The sequence below is a fragment of the Leptosomus discolor genome, chromosome 1 (genome assembly GCF_034619465.1).
Source record: "Leptosomus discolor isolate bLepDis1 chromosome 1, bLepDis1.hap2, whole genome shotgun sequence".
NCBI classification, from domain to species: domain Eukaryota; kingdom Metazoa; phylum Chordata; class Aves; order Leptosomiformes; family Leptosomidae; genus Leptosomus; species Leptosomus discolor.
The window spans coordinates 95,298,669-95,318,037 of NC_141391.1; the positions used below are offsets into that span (position 1 = coordinate 95,298,669).

At 42.2% G+C, this 19,369-nt stretch overlaps 1 protein-coding gene across 1 annotated transcript; it reads left to right on the forward strand.

Annotated features, from left to right (window-relative positions):
• Positions 1-505: 505 nt before the first annotated feature.
• On the forward strand, positions 506-13,421 carry ATP6AP2 (ATPase H+ transporting accessory protein 2). The gene is made up of 9 exons (XM_086477361.1): positions 506-575; positions 3,115-3,245; positions 5,475-5,603; positions 7,987-8,082; positions 8,280-8,417; positions 8,740-8,793; positions 10,134-10,283; positions 11,351-11,467; positions 12,341-13,421. Exons 1-9 carry the CDS (start codon positions 506-508, stop codon positions 12,533-12,535), a joined length of 1,080 nt encoding a protein of 359 aa, XP_086333487.1. The 3' UTR covers positions 12,536-13,421.
• Positions 13,422-19,369: the final 5,948 nt, after the last annotated feature.

Here is a 19,369-nt window from a genome sequence, read left to right on the forward strand (position 1 = left end):
GAGGCTGCCCGATCCAGCGGCGTTTCCGTCGAACGCCATCGCGGTCATACGGGTGAGCGGTGGGAGGGGCAAGGCCCCGATCCCTCTCAATCCGATTGGCCGAATCAGCCGTCAACTCGCTCCTGCGAGGCTCCTCCTCCTCACCGTTCCTCTCTGAACGTAGAGGAAAATGGTGCAGAGATCTCTCACTATCTGATTGGCCAAATAGAAACGCCACTCAAATTAAGACTCCGCCCCCCCCCCCCCCCCCGGCGAGACAGCGTCTCAGCTGACCGGTCAGCCCCATGACAGGGTGGGGGTGGGCTTCGCTAGCGAATGGTCAGTTCCGTCAGTCACTCCCGCAGAGTCCCGCCCAGCCGCCCTGAACCTCACCTGCAGATTGGCTGAGGCTGTTGTCCGTCAGCGCTCCCTAGTGGGCGGGGCGCTCGGATTCCTCTGTCCGGCGGTGCGGCCCGGCCTTTTCCCAGCGGCGTCTCGCAGCGCGGCGGCCGGCGACGCTGCGGACATGGCGCGGCGCGGCGGGGCTCCCTGCGCCCTGGAGGTGGCGGTGCTGGTGGCGTCGGCTTGTCTCGCCGGTGAGCGAGCGGGGTCGGGCCGGCGTGGGGGGAGCGCCGGCCTAGCCAGTCGCCGCGGGGGGCGGGGAGGCTTGCGCGGCCGCTGCGGCGGGACGTTGCGGGGGAGGGGGTAGGCGAGGGGGGCCCGGTGCACCCTCGAAGGGCGGGCCCGGCCTCGGGCCTTCTCCCGCCCGTAGGCAACGCTCGGGAGTGTGTGCGTGCGGGGGTTGTGCGCCCACCAGCCTCGGGGCTGAGGGGGGAGCGGAGGGCAGCGCCTTGAGCAGCGGCTGCCGCTCCCTGCCCCTCCTTGTGCCCCCGCCCCCCTCGCCGCCCTGGCTCCTTCAGGGACCGGGCTAGGAGGCTTCTCTCTCCCTTCCTAGCAAGGGGCAGTGAGGGGCGTTTTAGGGCTACGCATCGTTTCGTTACCTCGTAGGAGTTTTCACGTCTTGCCAAGCTGCTTTTGTGATGGCTGGGAGCTGCCATTCCTTGTGAGTCGGGCTTGCGAGCTGCACGTAAGGCTTCCGGGCCCCACAATCATTTTTTACTCGGTGTACCTTAGTTCTTCAGTCCAGGCTCACAAAGGCTTTTGAGAGCCAAGGTTCTCCTGAGGTCCGACTTCGGTAAGGTAGCAGTTTGGTTAAGTGTTCTGTAGGTGGGTGGGTAACAGTATGCAGGGTTAACTGCATCTCGGAATTTACTCTCTAGACTTCAGTGCTTATGTGCCCTATATATATTATAGTGTGTCTGAGGAAAAGGCTCATGTTGTCAAGTTCAAATCCAGTTTTAATCATTGAGACTTTGAAGTCTAGCGAGGCAAATTTCATTGAAAAAGGTAAAGCTCTAATTTTATCCACCTAAGCAATCTTGTCCTAAGCAAGCCAACTTGTCCTAAGTGATGTGTGTGACTGTCTTACAGCCTTATGGAGAGCAACATGTGAAATGCTACAGACAGCAAAAATATTTGTAGCAATTTTGTAAATTTCTTCTTAAGCAAATTGGTCTGGAAACATTTCTGTCCTTCAAAATTCAGGTTGATACACCATTAAAATTGATAGCAGGCCGTCCAATGAACACATATCAATATAAACCAAAAAAATGCTAGAATCTCTTCCATATACATCTGTTGGTTTGGCCTGTGCCCTTCCCTTTTCCAGTCTTGCCTGACCTACCTCGCAATACTTTGTGCCTTTAGTATGTTTATCATAACACAGCTCAGAGTTACCATCAACATTGGTGTGCAGGATTATGACCCAAGCTTTAAAACAGCATCTTCAAGGTCAGATTGGCTAAATTAATGTTAGGGAAGATTATAACTGCACAACACATCATTTTGCTGTGTATTAGTTTTGTAAATAGCCTTTAGATTTGCAGATGTCCTGGAAGACCACTGTCTATAGCTGCTTGGATTGGTGACTGATTTTCAGTGATCGTATGAGTAAATACTTTTATTTTCTTTAGATAGTTATCTTTTTCATGTAATTTTGAAGGATGCAGTCAGACTGATTGTATAATTAAAACTTCAGCTTAGGTGGCTTGCAAATATTTGTTGCTCTCTTACTTGATTTTCTAGAGTCTTGTGTTGGGCTGGTTTTCAGTAAAAACCTACGCAGATTGCTCGTTGGGGGACATATGCCTGAAACTTTGCCTTGTGCATGTTTCTGCCTCTATATGCTAAATAAGTTTTAAAATTTTAGATAGATATTTGTGTACAAAGTGTTGCAGTTATGCTTAAGTGACTTTAAAATAGGAAGCTAGGTTGAAATAAGCCCATCTCTTATTTCTATGGAGTCCTTTCTGACTTTATTACACAGTAAATTACTGTCATCATAATACAGTTTAGAAATACGCTTTTAGCCAACTTTGCTGTTCAAGGTAATGGGGAAGAGAGTGACAAATCAATGACAAACCAGCATGAGCAGTATCGCAGACTGTGGCTTCACACAGTCAGCTTACGCCCAGTACCACATCCAAGGAGGAAGAACGTCTCACAACGTCATGTGCTCGAGAAGGCAGAGCAGAGACACCAGAGCCGTTCTGCAGAAGCCAGACTGTTCCTGGCAGTGCTCTGTTTAAGCCAGCCCTAACAAACTCTGCTAATCCTCCTGGCTCTGGGTTCAGTGGCTCAGGCTGTTGTCTGCATGAAAAGAGGTGTTAGGCCGAGCAGTCCTGGAAGCAGACAGAGCCGTGTTGGTGCATAGCTGCTTGTGAGCTACCAGGATTTTGGAGTCTGCCTGGCTTTGCTGAGAAGGCACTTTACTGGGTCTGAACTGTAACACTGCTCATGGCCTGCTAGTGAGCATGCAGAAGTGTACTGTGCTGTTGCTTGAACAGTTGTCCTGCTTTTGTTAATATGGATTTGTCCGTCCTTAGTCATTGCTGTATAGAAACCTTGTTTTGTATTCCAGAGCATTAAAACAATTGGTTCTCCTTGCTTGTGTTACATAAACTGATAGGTAGGAGAGGGAGGAAGGAGGAATGAAAGCTCTAATGTGCTCTTTTTCTGCGTTATGCAAGGGAAAAATTGCAAGAACTCTGACAGATTTTTATCTTTGTTTTTTAGGTGTGTGCGGTGATGAATTTAGTGTCTTACGATCACCTCAGTCAGTTGTTTTCCGAGATGGAAGTTGGCCCATTCCTGGCGAGCGGATCCCAGATGTAGCTGCGTTATCCATGGGCTTTTCTGTTGAAGATGTATGTTTCAGGTCTTGATTTTTTGAAATGCCTCTAAAACTACAGACCTGCTCACCTAACATGAGAATCTTCCTGTCATGTGCTGGAACATACAAAAATACCATCCTGTTTGTCTTGAGGAACGCATGACTTGTCAGAGTGTGGTTTCCAAGCATAGAGCTGTATCAGTCATATGAGCAGCAAGAGCCAGCTAATTTGAATCATCAGCTACAGAAGGGAGCAAGCCTGCGGAGTCTTTACAGTGCTGTTCTGCAGTTCCTCTGAGGCCCAACTACATGCTGTATCCCCCTGTACTGAGAATCCGTGGAAACCACTGTCATTGCTTGCCTGTGAGCTGTCCGTAGGGCTCTGCTCTTCTCTGTGAGAAATGGCTTGGCTAGGCAGGCATTTGTAAGGTCAGCAAGCTTGTCTGCTGAGCATAGTTAATAAGAACAAGTAGACTGGATACTTAGGAAGTAATCCCAAGACTTGAAAACCTAATTTGGGGTGTTTTTTTTCATACAGCTTTAGTGATGCTTGAAGTGGGGTGCTTGAGTAGGAGCCCTTGGATTGATTCCATCTTGCCTACTGAATTTTTTTGCTGGGCTTCAGCAGGGATGAGTGGTTGTTGAAGCAGTATGTGAAAGCGTAACAGCCAGGTGTCTCTGGCAGTGTCTGTGTGCAATCAGGTGCTCAAAGCTACAAGCTGGGATGTTCTCAGTGCTGGTGAGGGAGGCAAGTTCCCATTTCTTCCATACTGCAGCTAGGCAAGAGGTGTGATAAGTCTGGTCTGTTTAGCCTGTGGTTTGGAATTTGTCTGAAAATATCTTGCTGTCAAATAATTAGGCTTTTTTTGTCATTAAACTAGTAATGAACATGAGTAGTATTCCTAAGAAGTGTGTTTGGATTATTTTATCAAGAAAAAGACATACCTCAGATGGTATTGTGTGCATTGCATGAAAAGACACAGGGGGGTTTGGCCCATTTTGAACAATTGACTTCTGGCATACTTCTCGTCTGGAGGTGCGACGTGGTTATCGTGGAATAAAAGTGTTTCCATACTCGCTCTGTGCCTTTGCCAAAGCTTGGAATTCATTCGCTGTGTGTGATGGGACCGTGGCATCCTTTAGAAATAGTTCTGTGTTGTTAGTATTTCAAATCCTGGAAGCAGGCAGGGAAGAAAGTGTTTAAATTACTGAGTTAAGCCCTGAAACTGAACATTATCAGCATTGTCATTAAGGCAGAGATCGCTCTTTAGGCAGGTTCCAGCCCTGGTATGGAGAGTACTGCAGGGCCCAAACACTCATTTTGCAGTTCACATCAGGGTATGGTCTAGGAACATAAACTGACAGTGCAGTAGGTGCACTGTAGAGAATTTAGACTTCTTACTGCATTACATTGGGGATTCTCAAAAACATTCGTCCCTTGTTAAGGCGAGATAAAACTGAACCCCTTTTTTTGACCTTGATGATGCTTGAGAAGGCTTTTCTTCTCTTTCTTTGAGGTGATACAGATCATAACGTCAATTACATTTAATTCTAAAATCCAAATAAATTGGTTTCATAAAACGTAAGCAGTTATATCTCTTACACAGATGGAAAAACCTATTTGAATTAATTCCAAGTAGATAAATTTGTATTTTGTGTCTGAATAAACCAGCCAGGTAGCCTTCACTGTGCTTTTACTGATACATAACTGTAGTAAGCTACTAAGGAATCTTTTTGTTTCTGTGCAAATTCCTAAGTTTTAGATGAGTAGGCTGTTGGTATGATTGACACCCCCCTCCCTTTTTTCCTCCTTGTTTCTTTCTGGTACTGAAAATATCAAGATGTTAGGGTTTTAATGTGCCTAAACCTGTTTCTGTGGTGTTTTGCAAAAGGGTTTGTTTTGTTTGTTGGTTTTTTTTTTTTTTAATTCAGCCTTCATTTGTTAAACACAGATTATGATATTTCTAGTTTAATTATAGGAAATAACTCTTGATATGTCCAGTATGTATAATGCTTTCTCAGTGTAGACTTTGCTGTGAAGTTACTGGCAGCTTTGGAATTAACAGTTTCTTCATGGTTAGCTTGCGACAGCATGATTCAAGATGAAAGCATTGTAGTGTTAATTAACTTCCCCACAAAATTTCTAATAGGCTGTCCTGCATGGGGATATAAACAAGATACTAAGTTATTTTGCTGTAATGGTGGGGGAGGTCTCCTCTCTTTCTCCCCGTGAAATACAACTTTTTTTACTATTTTCTAATAGGACCTTCCCTGGCCTGGCCTTGCAGTGGGTGATCTGTTTCACAGACCACGAGCTACTGTGCTGGTAACGGTGAAAGGAGTAGACAAGCTGACGTTGCCTGTGAAAGGGGTTTCTTACCCTATTGAGAATGTGAGTATCCGCGTTTGGAACTGTCACGCAATTTCTGTGGCTCTTGTGATCTAATGAGAAGTATGTGACTCTGCTGTTGTCCTTGATGCTCGCTTGTTCCTTGCTTGACTTCGAAGTTCACGTACCCCCCGAGGATGATGGATCAGCCTGTATAGATGAGTAATCCAGTCAGGCTCCTGTACAAGGTGGGAGGCCTTTAAGGTCACCCAGCACCTCCCGTGTTGAGTTCAGTAACTTGTTTGACCAAAGCATGTTCTCCTTCAAAGGCATCTGCTTTTAATGTGTTTGTACCAAGAGGCAGAGACGTGCCTATTGTTAACTTATTAGTAATTCTGACTATGAATCAGTATTTTTTGCTTTACCTGGGTGTGTGTGATAGCATTTTATATGCTATGATTCTTTGATGTCCTATGTCACCCTTTAAGCAGTCTTGAGTTTTCCTCAAGTACTTCACTGTGAAATAGAGCACTTTGAGACACCATTCCATTATACTGTATTAAAAAGAAAGCAAACAACATTACATTCACCTGTCGCTGTCTGGTTTTGCTGAGAATTTTCTCACACTGGTCATGACATCACAGAACCATTTAGGTTGGAAGGGACCTGTTGAAATCATCTAGTCCAACCCCCTGAAGGAACAGGGTCAGCTAGAGCAGGCTGTCCGGAACTGTGTGCTGTCGGGTTTGAATATCTCCACAGATGGAGACTCCACAACCTCTCTGAGCAACCTGTACTGGTATTTGACCACCCTTACAGTAAAAAACTGTTTTCTTGTGTTCAGAGAAATTTTAAACCAGGAAATTCTATGCCCATTGCCTCTTCTTCTGTCATGTGATTTTGTCCGCACCCAGCAGGAACAGAGTAACTTACAAAATATTGTACAGCATCTGCTCACTTCTGCTTTATAAATCCGTTATCCGCTTTATCTATTTTGCTGCAGTATTGGACCAATTTTTCATGTTGAGCTGTTGTTTGTTCAGTGTGAACCCACAAACCTGTTTCAACTAAGTTGGTTTTCAGATTGTTTCTAGTTAGTTAGGTGTGCTTCTGTCTATCTTGGAAGGCTTTGTTTTGCACAGTTTGCCATGTATTTTGGCTCTGTGCAGCTGCTGTGCTCCTGTTAGGAATTATTGTTTATCATTTTATGATTTCGGTCAAACTGTGGAATCATCAGTGACAATGTTGAATAGTGTTTTGTTTAATATTGACACCGTTGCACACCCCAAGACGAGGTGATGATTTCCCTATGAAATTACTTTTACAGCTACCAGGCAGTCTTTTAATCTGTTTTAAAATATCAGTGTTTAATTGGAATGTTATGTGACATTATTTGTATTATTTACAAATTCAGCTTAACAGGTCTACTTTCACATTGGCGTTCAGGCACAGTTACATGTTGGCATTGCTGAAATGGTGTCTGGACCGAAATTGATTTAGGTTTGTCTGTACCTGACTGTGCAGGCATTGCGGACTTGCAGAAACCTTAAATATACTTGAATATACAGTCACACTTGCACTTGTAACTTTGATAAAGTTCTGATGTTTACATAATGCGTAGTTTCTTTATTTCCCATTAACAGGAATTAATATTACTAAGCCTTAATTGGTTCAGCTAACTGCTGGCATGGCTTCAAATGAGCTGCCTCAGATGTATGCTGGGGAAGTACTGGTTCTCTGATATTCAAGAATAATTTGAAATGATCATCAATGAGTCCATGTTCAGGACCCCTGGGTACAAATTAGCCTAGCTTACAGGCTTACTAAAATTTATTAGAAAAAATATTTTTATGCTCTTTCTTTAGAATGGAAATGTGCCATTCTACTTCCTTTTAGATAAAACCCAGAAGTAAGTGTTTAGAAAAACTAACAGTTTTATTAGCTTGCTGGTGATGGCACTGTACCGTGCTAGGATTTCTTTTATTAGTAGTTTTTTATACGTCTCTTTTCTTTGGTTTTTAGCGGTTGGTCTTTCTACTGATGTATTTTCATTCATCAGTTTTCTGTGGGTCATAACTTTCCATTTGCCCTAAGATTGGTTTTCCCTTTTGTATTGCTTCGATATTTGTTCATCTTGCTCTACTGATAAACAAGGCTATACTCTTAGCTTAAGTAAGCCTCTTAATTACACAGTCATGGCCCCTTGGAGTTATTAAAAATACATTGTGTCTGCCATATATACAGATAAATTGTCTATTCATAGATACACAGTTGATGTTTTGTTTTGCACATTGGCTCTTGTTATTTTCACTTTGGAAATATTCACGCTCTTTGCTCAAAACCAGCTTGTCCTGTTTTTCCAGACTTCTGTAGTTAAGCAAGTGATCTCCTTTTGTATCATTAGGCCCTGTTTTACCCAAAAATCTAACTGGACTTTGTCTTCCAGGCTGTTCCTTTCAGTCTTGACAGTGTTGCGAACGCTATTCATATGCTGTTCTCTGAGGAAACTCCTGTGGTCTTGCAGCTGGCCCCCAGTGAGGAAGTGAGTATTGCTTCACTTCTGATTGTGGATGTTCTCAATAGTAAACCTCTTTCCACTTCTGTGGCTGGAGCAAAACCAATTGATTATACGAAATATTTTGCATGGGAGAGAGATTGCAGATATGATTGATTATTAATGTGTGACTGGAAAAACTAAAACTAAGCTCTGCTGTTATAAAATAATGGCTGTTCCTGCAGCGAGTGTACATGGTGGGCAAGGCAAACTCTGTATTTGAAGATCTTTCTGTCACGCTGCGCCAACTGCGAAACCGCTTATTCCAGGACAACTCCATTCTCAGCTCCCTTCCACTCAACTCCCTCAGCAGAAACAATGAGGTAAAAAATTTTAATCAGTGGGACCTTCTACAATATTTTTTTTTTCTAATATTCTTAGTTACCTTGTGATTTTCCTTTTTTTTTTTTTTTTCTGCCCCTTGTTTTGCCTAGGAGAGCCCACTGTAATTTTTTCTAGGAACTAAGTTTTAAGGTTTTTTTGTGAGTAGCTTTATTGAAAGAGTAATTTCCTTCTAGCATGTTCTGATGCTGTAGCAGACATAACCTGTTATAAAATATTGAGACTTGCAACAAAATGAGACTTCCCTAACTTTGATTTCATCAAAGGAAATGCCTTTCTCTTTCTTTCTGCCTCTTTCCCCAGGTTGACTTGCTTTTTCTGTCAGAACTACAAGTCCTACACGATATTGCAAGCCTGGTAAGGTTTTTTGAAACGCTTTCCCATCTTGTGTCACAGACTTCATAGATCTCCTTTAAAGGTAGAGAAGCTGTAGCCAGGATACTTGGCAACCAGTGATACATATTCAAGTGTGTCATCAGTTGGTTGCATCAGTTTAAAGAACACATTCTCAAGCTATTTGTATCAGCCCTATCACTGGTGGAAGAAAATGAGAATTTTAATCATCTGTAGTTTCTTTTATATTGTGTTTGGTGAGCACAGGGGGAGTTCTGAGCTGCTATTTCCCTATATCCAAAGACACAAGAAGTATTCAGTGAAGAATTTGACAGGGCTTTCCTTGTTTTCTTACTTGAGAAGTACAGTGGTAGTTAAGAAGGTGTTCTTTGCCCTGTCCACCATTTTACTTCAAAATATCACCATAACTTTTTATCCGAAAAGACTGGAGTGACTTTTGTAGCGTGAATAGTGGTGGTGATAGAAATGTTCCAGTGAAGGGTAGGCTTTTAATTTTTATGATCTTTTTGCTAAGAAGCTACGGTCTTATTGCTGAGGTTTAGGGTTTGTTTGGGGTTTTTTGGTTCTTTAAATGCTGCAGCCCTTGTCTGCTTAAAGTGAAAGAAATAGTCATGAAGTCCACATTAGGTGGAGGACTGGTGGAGAGAAATGGTGCTCTTGAGAAAATGAGGTAGAACAACTTGTTTTGTCTTGCAGACTAGAAATGCTGTAGTTAAAGTAGATGGGAAGATCAGAACAGATTAAGTTCCTTACTTTCAGAGACTGTTCCCTTACACAGGCAAGTGTCAGTGCTGCAGCTTCACACCAGTAGAAATGCAAGAATATCACCACTCTCCTTTGAAATAATTTGGATTGTATTCGTGGGATTTTGTGACAATGGGATGATACTCCTTAAGTAAACTACTTTTTGTACACGGGCAACGGCAAGGTAGAAGTTGCATCCTGCTCAGTTTTGCAAGGGCCAGCTTCAGCGGAGGGAATAATAATATCCAAGTGTTTAAATTTTTTTTTCTCCACATTTTATTTTTATGGCAATGACAGAACAAGGATTCTGATGTGAATAAGTGCAATGTTTCTCTTTAGCAGAGCTGTATATTACATGTATATAACCTTGTGCTAGGAATAGTTGCTAAGTGATGATCATCTTGCTTTCTTCTGTGGAATAAGAAAAGAAACAATTGTGGACATCTAGTTAAGTTGGCAAGAAATTCCGCTTCCTAATCGATATGGAATATGACACTGGAAAGTGAGGCTGGATTAGTCCCAGCAAACTGATTTTGTGAAATGTGTTTTTAAAGTAACCTGTGTATAAATTTCTTTCTGCCCTCAATGGTGTGCCAAAGCTGTCTCGACACAAGCACTTAGCCAAAGATCACTCTCCAGACCTGTATTCTCTGGAACTGGCTGGTTTGGAAGAGGTTGGAAAACGATATGGGGAAGACTCTCAGCAGTTCAAGGATGCTTCCCAAATTCTTGTAGACTCTTTGCAAAAGGTATACTTTCTACCTATTGAACAAAACTCACAGGAATACTGAGGAATTAATGTTTTGTGTTAACTATGAGGGAGTTAGTTTATTGGCTATCTTCTGCTTTGAATTGTCACTTCATTAGTGATGGCTTGAGTGATGCTTGTTTTTGTTACTTGGTTTTTAAAATGCGTTTTTTCAGTTACAGAATTGCATGTTACGATTTGTCACTCTGGAAAGTGTTGACATGATTCTATGATGTGTTAGGTATTTTGGGTAAGGGAGTAGGAATATATTGAAACCTTATATCAGCATGACTCGATATGGTTGTTTTTCCTGAATAAATAGCTTGCATTTAAAACTACCAGTACGTCTTAAAAAAACTGGCTCTCAGAAATGTGGAAGTATCTTTATCCCAGCGTGCAGTCGTTAATTTCCCATTGCCCACAAAGCTGTAAAAATTTAAATTTCCAAGCCCTTAAAATAACTGCCGTTCATCTACTGATGTGCTCAAGAAAGTAATTCTTTAGCAGGTCTTATGTAATTATTAGATAAAATCTTCATTAAGACCAGTCTCTTTTGAGAGTTTCAAAAGCACGATGGAAAAGTGCTTTTTTGCTAAGCCAAATAACTGTGTTCTCTAAACAGTACTCTCTGGCCTTTTTGCAGTTAAGCAAATGTATTTAAATACTAGACATATTAGTCTTTGGACCAGATTAAAATATGCAGGTCCATAGTTTCCCAGTGGAAGGCTGAGACGCTAAATATTTTGTTGAAACTGGCAGCCGTACAATTGGGAAACTGTGTGGTGATGGGCGTTTTACAAAAGGGGTGAAAGAGCGAGTTTTGGCCCAGAAAGCAGTCATGAGCTACAGTCTGCTGAACAGTGGTTGAAGGTTTTTAAGAGATGTTGTAAACCAGGTGAAAGTTGGCACTTTCTTAATGGAATTCTAAAATAGTGTAAATTTTTACTGTTCCATAATTATTCCTGAAGCTGACATCTTACGGTGTAGTACATCTTGCTAACAGAACTCTATTTAATCCCTGGCTGCAGTGTAGGTTTTAAATTAATTAAATCACTTTTGCTTTTCCAGTTTGCAGATGAGATGTTTAATTTGTATAGCGGGAACGCAGTAGTGGAAGTGGTAGCTGTAAAGACATTTAATTCTCCCCTCATGAGGAAGACTCGCTCCATTCTCCAGTCTTCACAGGTAGTAGATGGACATTTTATATATTCCATTTATTAAAAGTGATCCAAACTGCATCATTTCTTCACTTGAGCGAAACTTTTTTTTTTTCTTTAAGGACTAGATACTGGCTATCATTTAGGCATGGGTCTGAAGAGGTCAGCTTCCCTGTCTTGATCTTCACTTAATCATATAGTAATGTAGGTTGAAGAAGGCCTCTGGAGGTCGTCTAGTCCAACCTACTGCTCAAAGCAAGATTAGTTTAGGAGTTGGATCAGGCTGCTCAGGTCCTTGTCCAGCCAGGTTCTTGAAAAGTCCATGGCTGGAAGTCCCACAGCCTCTCTGGACAGTTTGTTCCAAAGTCTTAACCATTGTCACTGTGAAAATTTTTTCCCCTTATGACTTGTTAGAATTTGCTTTTCTGCTGTTTTCTCCCCAGTACAGTAGTGTGTGCGAGTCCTGCCTCCTGGGTGGGGAAAAAAAAGTGTTTTCTTGACTTGCTGCCTGCACTCCAGATGCAGCCCAGGGCGCAGTTGCCCTGTGTCATTGCAGGGGCACGCTGCTGACTCCCGTTCACTTGTCCTCCAGGCCGCTCTTGGCAGAGCTGCTGCCCAGCCGGTCCGTCCCCAGGCTGTGCTGTCCCGTGGGGTTATTCTGTCCCAGGTGCAGGGCTTTTGCGTTCGTCCTGACTGAATTTCATGAGGCTCCTGCCAGCCCGTTCCTTTGGATTCCATCAGTGTCAGTCACATAATCGCTTTTGCGTTTTGTGCCCTAGCATCGGGATTGTCTAGACAAAGCTGCATCTCTCCTGTTCAGGTGGTGCGGATTTTCAGTGTAGTCGGAGTGTGGTTTGTCTGCAAGCTAACTTCGAAGTAACGCACGTTTTCTTTGTTACAGGGTGAAACAGAAAATCCATATAACCTTGCCTATCCATACAACTACAACTACTCTGTAATCTTCAACATTATTCTGTGGATGATGATAGGTCTTGCTTTAGCTGTGATAGTTATCTCCTACAACCTCTGGAACATGGATCCTGGGTATGACAGCATTATTTATAGGATGACGAATCAGAAGATAAGAATGGATTGAGCTGCACTGTATTTCAGCGCAAGGAAATGATGAAGAGTGAGGTCTCCTTTAAACTGTGTGAAAACGAATATTCTGACATGGTTAATTGTGGAATTTTTTCAAAGGTGTATTTATTTCTAAGTACTTTTTTTTTTTCCCCCCTCTCAAGCCTATTTTAAATGTTAGTAGTAGCACCAGATGGGATTTAGAAACTGAAATCTGCTTGTTAAAAAAGAAAAGAACAATCCCCAAAGTAATTGTTATTAAAGTAACATCATTCCTTTTTTTTTATCATGTAACATGAGTTTTTGAAATGCCCTATACTGCCTGTGAGTGTGTGCAAAACAGATACATTGAAATTACGATAGCGACATGTTGTTTGAAACTTTTACACTGGAAGATGAGAAATTATAACTAAATTGTTGTGTTGTATATTATGAACCAGTTGTAAATGTTTGATGTAAATATTTATAATGGCTATATGTAACTTCAGAGAGGATAGTAATTATTCTTTAGTAAAATACTGAATATAGAAATATTTCTACAAGACTACAATTCTAGTGGCACGAGTGGCATTTTGATCTCCTGTTGATGGCTCAGATGTGAGCTGTATACAGAAGGATCCTTTACCTAAACTTCAATGATTTGGAGGTAAATAACACTAGTGTGGCTGGTCTATACAGTGGAGAGTCTATAAATATTGAAATAGCACCAGTCTCATAATGGTCTAATGTCACGTACAGTTGAAAGTTCCTATTATGATGCTTCATATTCCTTCCATTTGTGTGGTGGTTGTTATTAAAAAAAAAAATCAATTCTTTTTGATCGTAAAGAGTGGACCAACACTTGATTTAATATACCTGGATTATAGTCCTGCTTCAGCCATTCAATAAAACACGGAACAGTTGTTCTTGAACGCGTTCGTTCTTTGTGGCTTCACAAGTGTGGCTGCTTCCATGTAGTTGTAGCTCAGCTGAATAGAGTAGGTGCCGGCAGCCACCTCTGTGTGACAGTGAGCCGAAGTCTGCAGCAGCTTTAACTGTCTTTCAAAAGCAAGTGTTGGAAGATCGCCTTGTATGGGTTAACTTTCATAAACCAAATAGTGAGCATAGTTAAAACAAGCGACTAATCTCTGGCTTGAATCTGTTTCGGAACTACCTACTTTTTAGAAACTCATTTGCTCTTGTGGTAAAAGGAATTCTTCCGAACTACAGCAATGTGAACGGAGACTACTTTTTTCATCTTGTTGTCCTCTAATGTGCTTAACTTTCCCTGCTGTGAAGAGATATTTGTTCCACATACAGAAAAGATCTCCTCATTGAATTAATTTGTCTCCTTTACTGGGAATGTCAGCTTTGGGAGGGATTGAAGTTGTTCATGTCTTGGAGGTCCTGGGCAGTGTTTTGTGAACATGCTGCAGCTTTGCCCAGGTCCAGGAAATCCAGTTTAGTACATGTTAAAATCACTTAAAATTACTTTTGGTGGCACTTAAAGTTAATCTGGGTGATTAAGATCAGTAGAAAGGAAGAGTTGCACTGCCAGTTTCCCTGACAAGAATGTGTAGTCAGTCTTATTATTGAACAGTCTGTAATACACCTGCAGTGTTTTGATGAGAATCAAATCCATCTGATGAAGCTGGACTACTTTATTATGAAAACAGTTAGAATACAGCTCTCTCATCCCCTTTGATAGACACGAACCCTAATGTTTTAAGTAAATTATTATGTGATAGTCTATACATTGTTTTAAATTTCTTTGACTGCTTTGAGATCACTTAATATGGAAGACAATACCCCAGAACTTCAGCAAGAGGTGTGATCTAAGGTAAGAAAGGAGTTAGTATGTTATTAGTAGAATCTTTCCAAATAAATCAGCTTAGAAGAAAAAAAAAATTACATATGTGTTAGGAGGAAGAATGACTGCTGTCAGGTTACTGTCAGATTGCAGGGACCAGTTTGCAGTGAAAGGATAACAAGCACAAGGGTAAGGCAAAGGTAAATGCTCTGGGAATATTTAGAAGCTTGCATTGTTTTCAGCTGTCTTGGACGTAAAGCAGTTGAAATAGTGAGCTACTTGATGGGCTTCTGTTTGCTCTGAACACTACTATGAGGCTTAATATGTTAAAATAGTCTTTTTTCTTCTTTTTTTAAAAAAAGCCACAATAGGTTTCCTGATATTTCAAATCAATCTGAAATTTCTAATTACTGATTTACAGTTATTAAGCATCTACTTAAGGAAGAAGGAAATTAATATAAAATTACTTAAGATCCATTTCTGAGACTTGTTGCATGAACTTTCTGGTCAATTGCAACATCTTTGCTAGGCCGTGCGGTGATCACGAAATGTGCTGACGTAACCCTGTGTGCTATTAGGAATGGGGAGCTCAGCTCTGCTGCAAGAGCAAAACTTGTAATTCATCTAAAGTAAATGGGAAGCATTATTGTGATGGACTTTTTCTGAAGAACCTCTCTGAGAGGTGCTGTCATATGGAAGAACAGTATCTCTGGGGTAAAAATGTACTACATTGTGACTCTGGTAGGCCCAGCACTATAGTATCAGACAATGTGAGAGAGCTCAGCTGCTTTTATCTGCATTAAGTAACTCAAATTGCAGCTTTGTAGGGTGTTTCAGCAAGGCCTTTTAAGGGAGGGGAGTGGGGTGGTGGGAATAAAAGGGATAAAACAGGTTGCACATCTGCTACCTAGTACTAGGACTCCCAATGTTTTTTGCAAGGTTGAGCTGTCTGGGCTGTGGGTTCTTCGTTTTAAACAAAGTGAAAATGCATCATGCTATGGACTTCTTGGTGAGGGCTTACTTCAACTTGAGCTTCGTACTGGTCGATACTGCATTATTGCATTCCTAGTTTACTTAATTCAGAGGTTTAATCAGATTAATAGTCCGATTCAGATACTGGTGTAGGGTTTTACAGGAGCTTGTTGTTTAAAATGACTGTATAGTTAATTGTAAGCCTTTAATGCCTGCAGGCTAGATATACCTAGGTAGGTATATTGTCATCGCTCTGAAGCTGGCAGTATAGAGTTTGTTTAAATGCATGACCTGCCGTTGAGGTGGCCGTCCCACCAGCTCTGTTCCAGCTGCTTGCTGCCGCTGTAGGCTCTATCGTTACTTTTGAAAGCTGGTCTTAGGCTGCTTTGAACGGCACATTTGAATTCCCACTTCTCAGGTTAGTACCACATTTGTTCATGCTCAGGGCTGCAGGCACCCAGCTGGTAACAAAGGTGCTTTTGGGCACTCTGAGGTGTGCTGTTTCTTAAATGCTGGTTGCTTTGTGCAGCACAAGCTACTTTTTGAACCACTCTAACGCCACTGTGCTTTGGTTTGAGCTAGGTGAGCAAGGCACGTTGTGTTGTACGACATGTCCTTAACTGCTAATCAAATAGGCCATTACAATGCTGATCCCTGAGCCAGGAATAGCCTTTTTGTACTTGGAATTCAGTTAATCAGAATCAAAGTGCTGTCAACACCATTAGGCCTGCTAGTGATCGTTCTTTTTAATCATCCCAAGATTATAAATTGTGAAAAGGTTCCTGTGATATGGCTGAAATTGTAGGTTTTGTGTGCAGTGCTACCAGGAAAGCCAGGAAACTGTCACATGAAGGAAGAGAACAGTGAGAGCAGAAGCCAACAGTTTTATTTTCCGAAGAGAAGTTACCGCTGTTCTTTTGAGGCACTCCTGCGAGGCCAAGGGAAGGAGAGGGATGGAAGGAAAATTGAACCTGTAGGGGTCTTGTCTGCTCGAAGTGAGAAAGGTAGGAGAGTCCTTACACAATGCTCAGCAGCAAGCAACTTTCAGCAGGGCTGGGAAAGGCTCAACACAGTGCTGTCTGTAGGATTTAGGATGCAGCTGCTGCAGGGAATGGTGATCTGGTCACCAAAGAGAGTTTTTCCTTGGGGAGCTTGGCCTCTGGCAAAAAGGGCGAGAGGTATTTGATTAGGTCTGCTTCAGTGTTTGGACTGGGGAGTACCTAGAGTCTGGGTAGCTGTTCTCATGAAGTGCTGACATCTCTGGAAAAGGAGAGAATTCCGCGTCAGAATTGAAGCCTGAGCATTGCTTTTGATATTTAGATTGAAAAGAGAAAATAAGGCATAAAATAAAGGGTACTTTTAAGAGTCAGTATGCTGTTTTTTCTAGCTCATCCCACAGTCTGAACTTGGCAGAAGGGAGGTACAATCTAGGCTTTGCGTATGCCTCAACTTTCCAGCCTTCTCTGTGGCAGGCATGGCAGCTTTAAAAGTTCTTCCAGCCAACGCACTGCTGTTGCAACACGCAGGCAAGGGAAGCCTAAAGCGGATCTGAAATGCTGAAATGTGTAAATGTTAGGTTCAAGTCTCAAAAAAAAAAAAAAAAAAAAAAAGGAAGTGAAAAATGAAGAAACAATCTTGAAATGCAAATGCTGAGCAACCTTCCAAGTGATTGCTGGGATTTACAGGTCAGCCCTAATGGAAGCAACAGGGACACTGCTGCCAGAGTCTAGCATAAGGAGATAAGCATCTGTCTCAAAACAAACCAGAAAACCCTGCAAAAACAATGACATTTTGAATCCTATATTGACACAATTTTTTGGCTGTGGTGACGTGGGTGCTTTGAGCTAAAATTCACAAATGTTCTCCAGAAAAAAATTAAATTTCATGCTCAAATAAGGGCTGGGGACTGGCCTGCATGTTTTATTTTCTCTTCTGCAGGCCCTGAATCCTATTCTTAAGAATTTTCATCTTTGTAGAGGGGGAGAGGGGATCCACACACACAGTGCAGGATGGAAAAGGAGGCAGATCAAGGAAGATGGAAGTGGAACTATAGTATTTCAAATCCGGGAGAACAAAAGAAACTGGACTAAATGGGGAGCCCAGAAGTTTATTTCCTGTCCTGTTCTGCCACTGATGCAAAGTGTTGCTATGGAGGAACTACAATTACTTGCACGGCACTAGGCTATAAAAGGCTTCTGCAGCTCACGGTGTGAAGGATGGAGGAGAAATGAGTGAACACTAGCCCGTGCACACAGAAGCCATATCCCTGCAGGAGCAGGGCTGGTACATGGTGTGTCACTGGGTCGGAGAGCGGAGACTCCAACGACTCCCTCTGCGCAGAGCTGGTGCAGGTGCTGGCACTGCTGCCACTGAACCCTCTGCTTTAACTTCTTTACCTTAGAAAATTCATCGCATTTTCCTGTGACTTTTCCCCTCTCAACATCTTTTTTCCCCACATTCTATCAAAATAGTATGCAAAGTTAAAAAAAAGATAAAACACCAACCTTTCTCACTGTTTCTAAGCTATATCATCACTGCTTGCAACCACAGACCATAGCAGGTCTCTGAACTGGGACCACTTCTGGGCAAGTCTATGGTCTTGCTGTAAATGACTGCAGCCTCCTGGTCCAGTGACAAATTTGGGTCCATCGGCTCATGTTCTTTTGTGGGGAGGGGGAAACATCTCCTGTACTCAGTGGAGCGCTAGCAGATATTACAGCACTTCCCATACTTCTCAAAGACGTGTCCTCTGGCACAGTGCGACTGCTGTGAAATCACTGCACTGTTCTTTCTACTCAGACTTGTGCAACACGTGTCCTACCTGACCAGTGACGAGGTACAGGGTACAGAAGACTCTGGTGACCGCATTCCAGGAACTGCCATGCATCCAAATAGCCTGCTCCAGTGCACTCTCCTACCTGAACTGCTGGAAAATCAACTGCTACAGATGGTGTCTGTCTGTGACAGACAGGAGATGGGTCTGCTGAAAGCCTGTCTGAAACCAGGAAAGGATAGGTGGTGCTCTGAAACTAGAGATTCTGAGAGATGTCTGTAACAAAATTATCAGGAATTCTTTTCTAGAATAAGTCAAAAAGGCATGCTGAACTGCATCTGCACTTGAGTGGTTGAGGACAGCTTTTAGAGTATAAAGCCCATCCTTAGCTAAGGGCTTACCTTGCCAGTGTGCTTTCAGAGTTTAAAGAGATTCTTCTATTGCTGAAGAACAGCTTCACACTAGAGGACTCTGGCAATCAAATTTAGTGATGCCATCGATGTCACCCAACATCACCAAAAATACATAGCTGAGTTCTTGGCATGAATACACATCATAAAATACTTAGAATGCTTCATAAGGGAAACAAAATTCATAGTTGCACCAAATGTTTTTATAAAGGCAGTCAAATTCCACTGTAATTATGCCCCAGGGCATGAATTTATGATGACAAATTTACATGCCCTTAATCTAGTAAGCATATGCTTTTCATTAGGCAATGGGGATAGAAGCAGTATGGCTAAGATAAATTCATAGTAATTTAGCTGGTAGGTTAGAGCCAACACTGTAAGATCACTGACTTGAAAGACTTCAGTGCTGCCTGCCTACTTACCTGATCAACCCCTTAAGTACTTTCTTAAAATGCCATGGTTAAAGTACCCAAGGAATTGATACAAAAAAAGTCTGTCGCAATATCTGTGTGATCGATTACAGCATCTGGAACACAGCAGAGCTAAATGGGAGCTCTAACCACATCCTACAGTACGTCATCAATCAAAATCTTGACTAATGTACAGTATCAGCTTGGAAAGAAAAAAAACCTTTAAGTGATCAGACAGCTCTCAGCTCCCATTTCTGTCACTCAGCCTCTGCTGCAGGAGAAAAAAAAAAAAAAAGGAAAAAATCAACCCAAAACATAAAACCAACTGTACCAATTTTCAATTGACCTGTCTCAAATGCTTCAGCCAGTGGACAGAGCCAAGAGGAGGCAGCTAGACTGCCCTGCCAGTGCTCCCCATAGCTGAGCTGCCAACACCACAGCTGCTGCAGTACCTTTAACTGGGGCAGCCAACCCCAAGAACGTCATCAGCTTTGCA

Bases quoted from the DNA above. Each gene is read 5' to 3' on its own strand.
- ATP6AP2 (XM_086477361.1), top strand. From the start codon at position 506: ATGGCGCGGCGCGGCGGGGCTCCCTGCGCCCTGGAGGTGGCGGTGCTG. The intron at 8,418-8,739 runs GTAAAAAATTTT...CTCTTTCCCCAG, and splicing joins CCCTCAGCAGAAACAATGAG to GTTGACTTGCTTTTTCTGTC. The intron at 8,794-10,133 runs GTAAGGTTTTTT...GGTGTGCCAAAG, and splicing joins TACACGATATTGCAAGCCTG to CTGTCTCGACACAAGCACTT.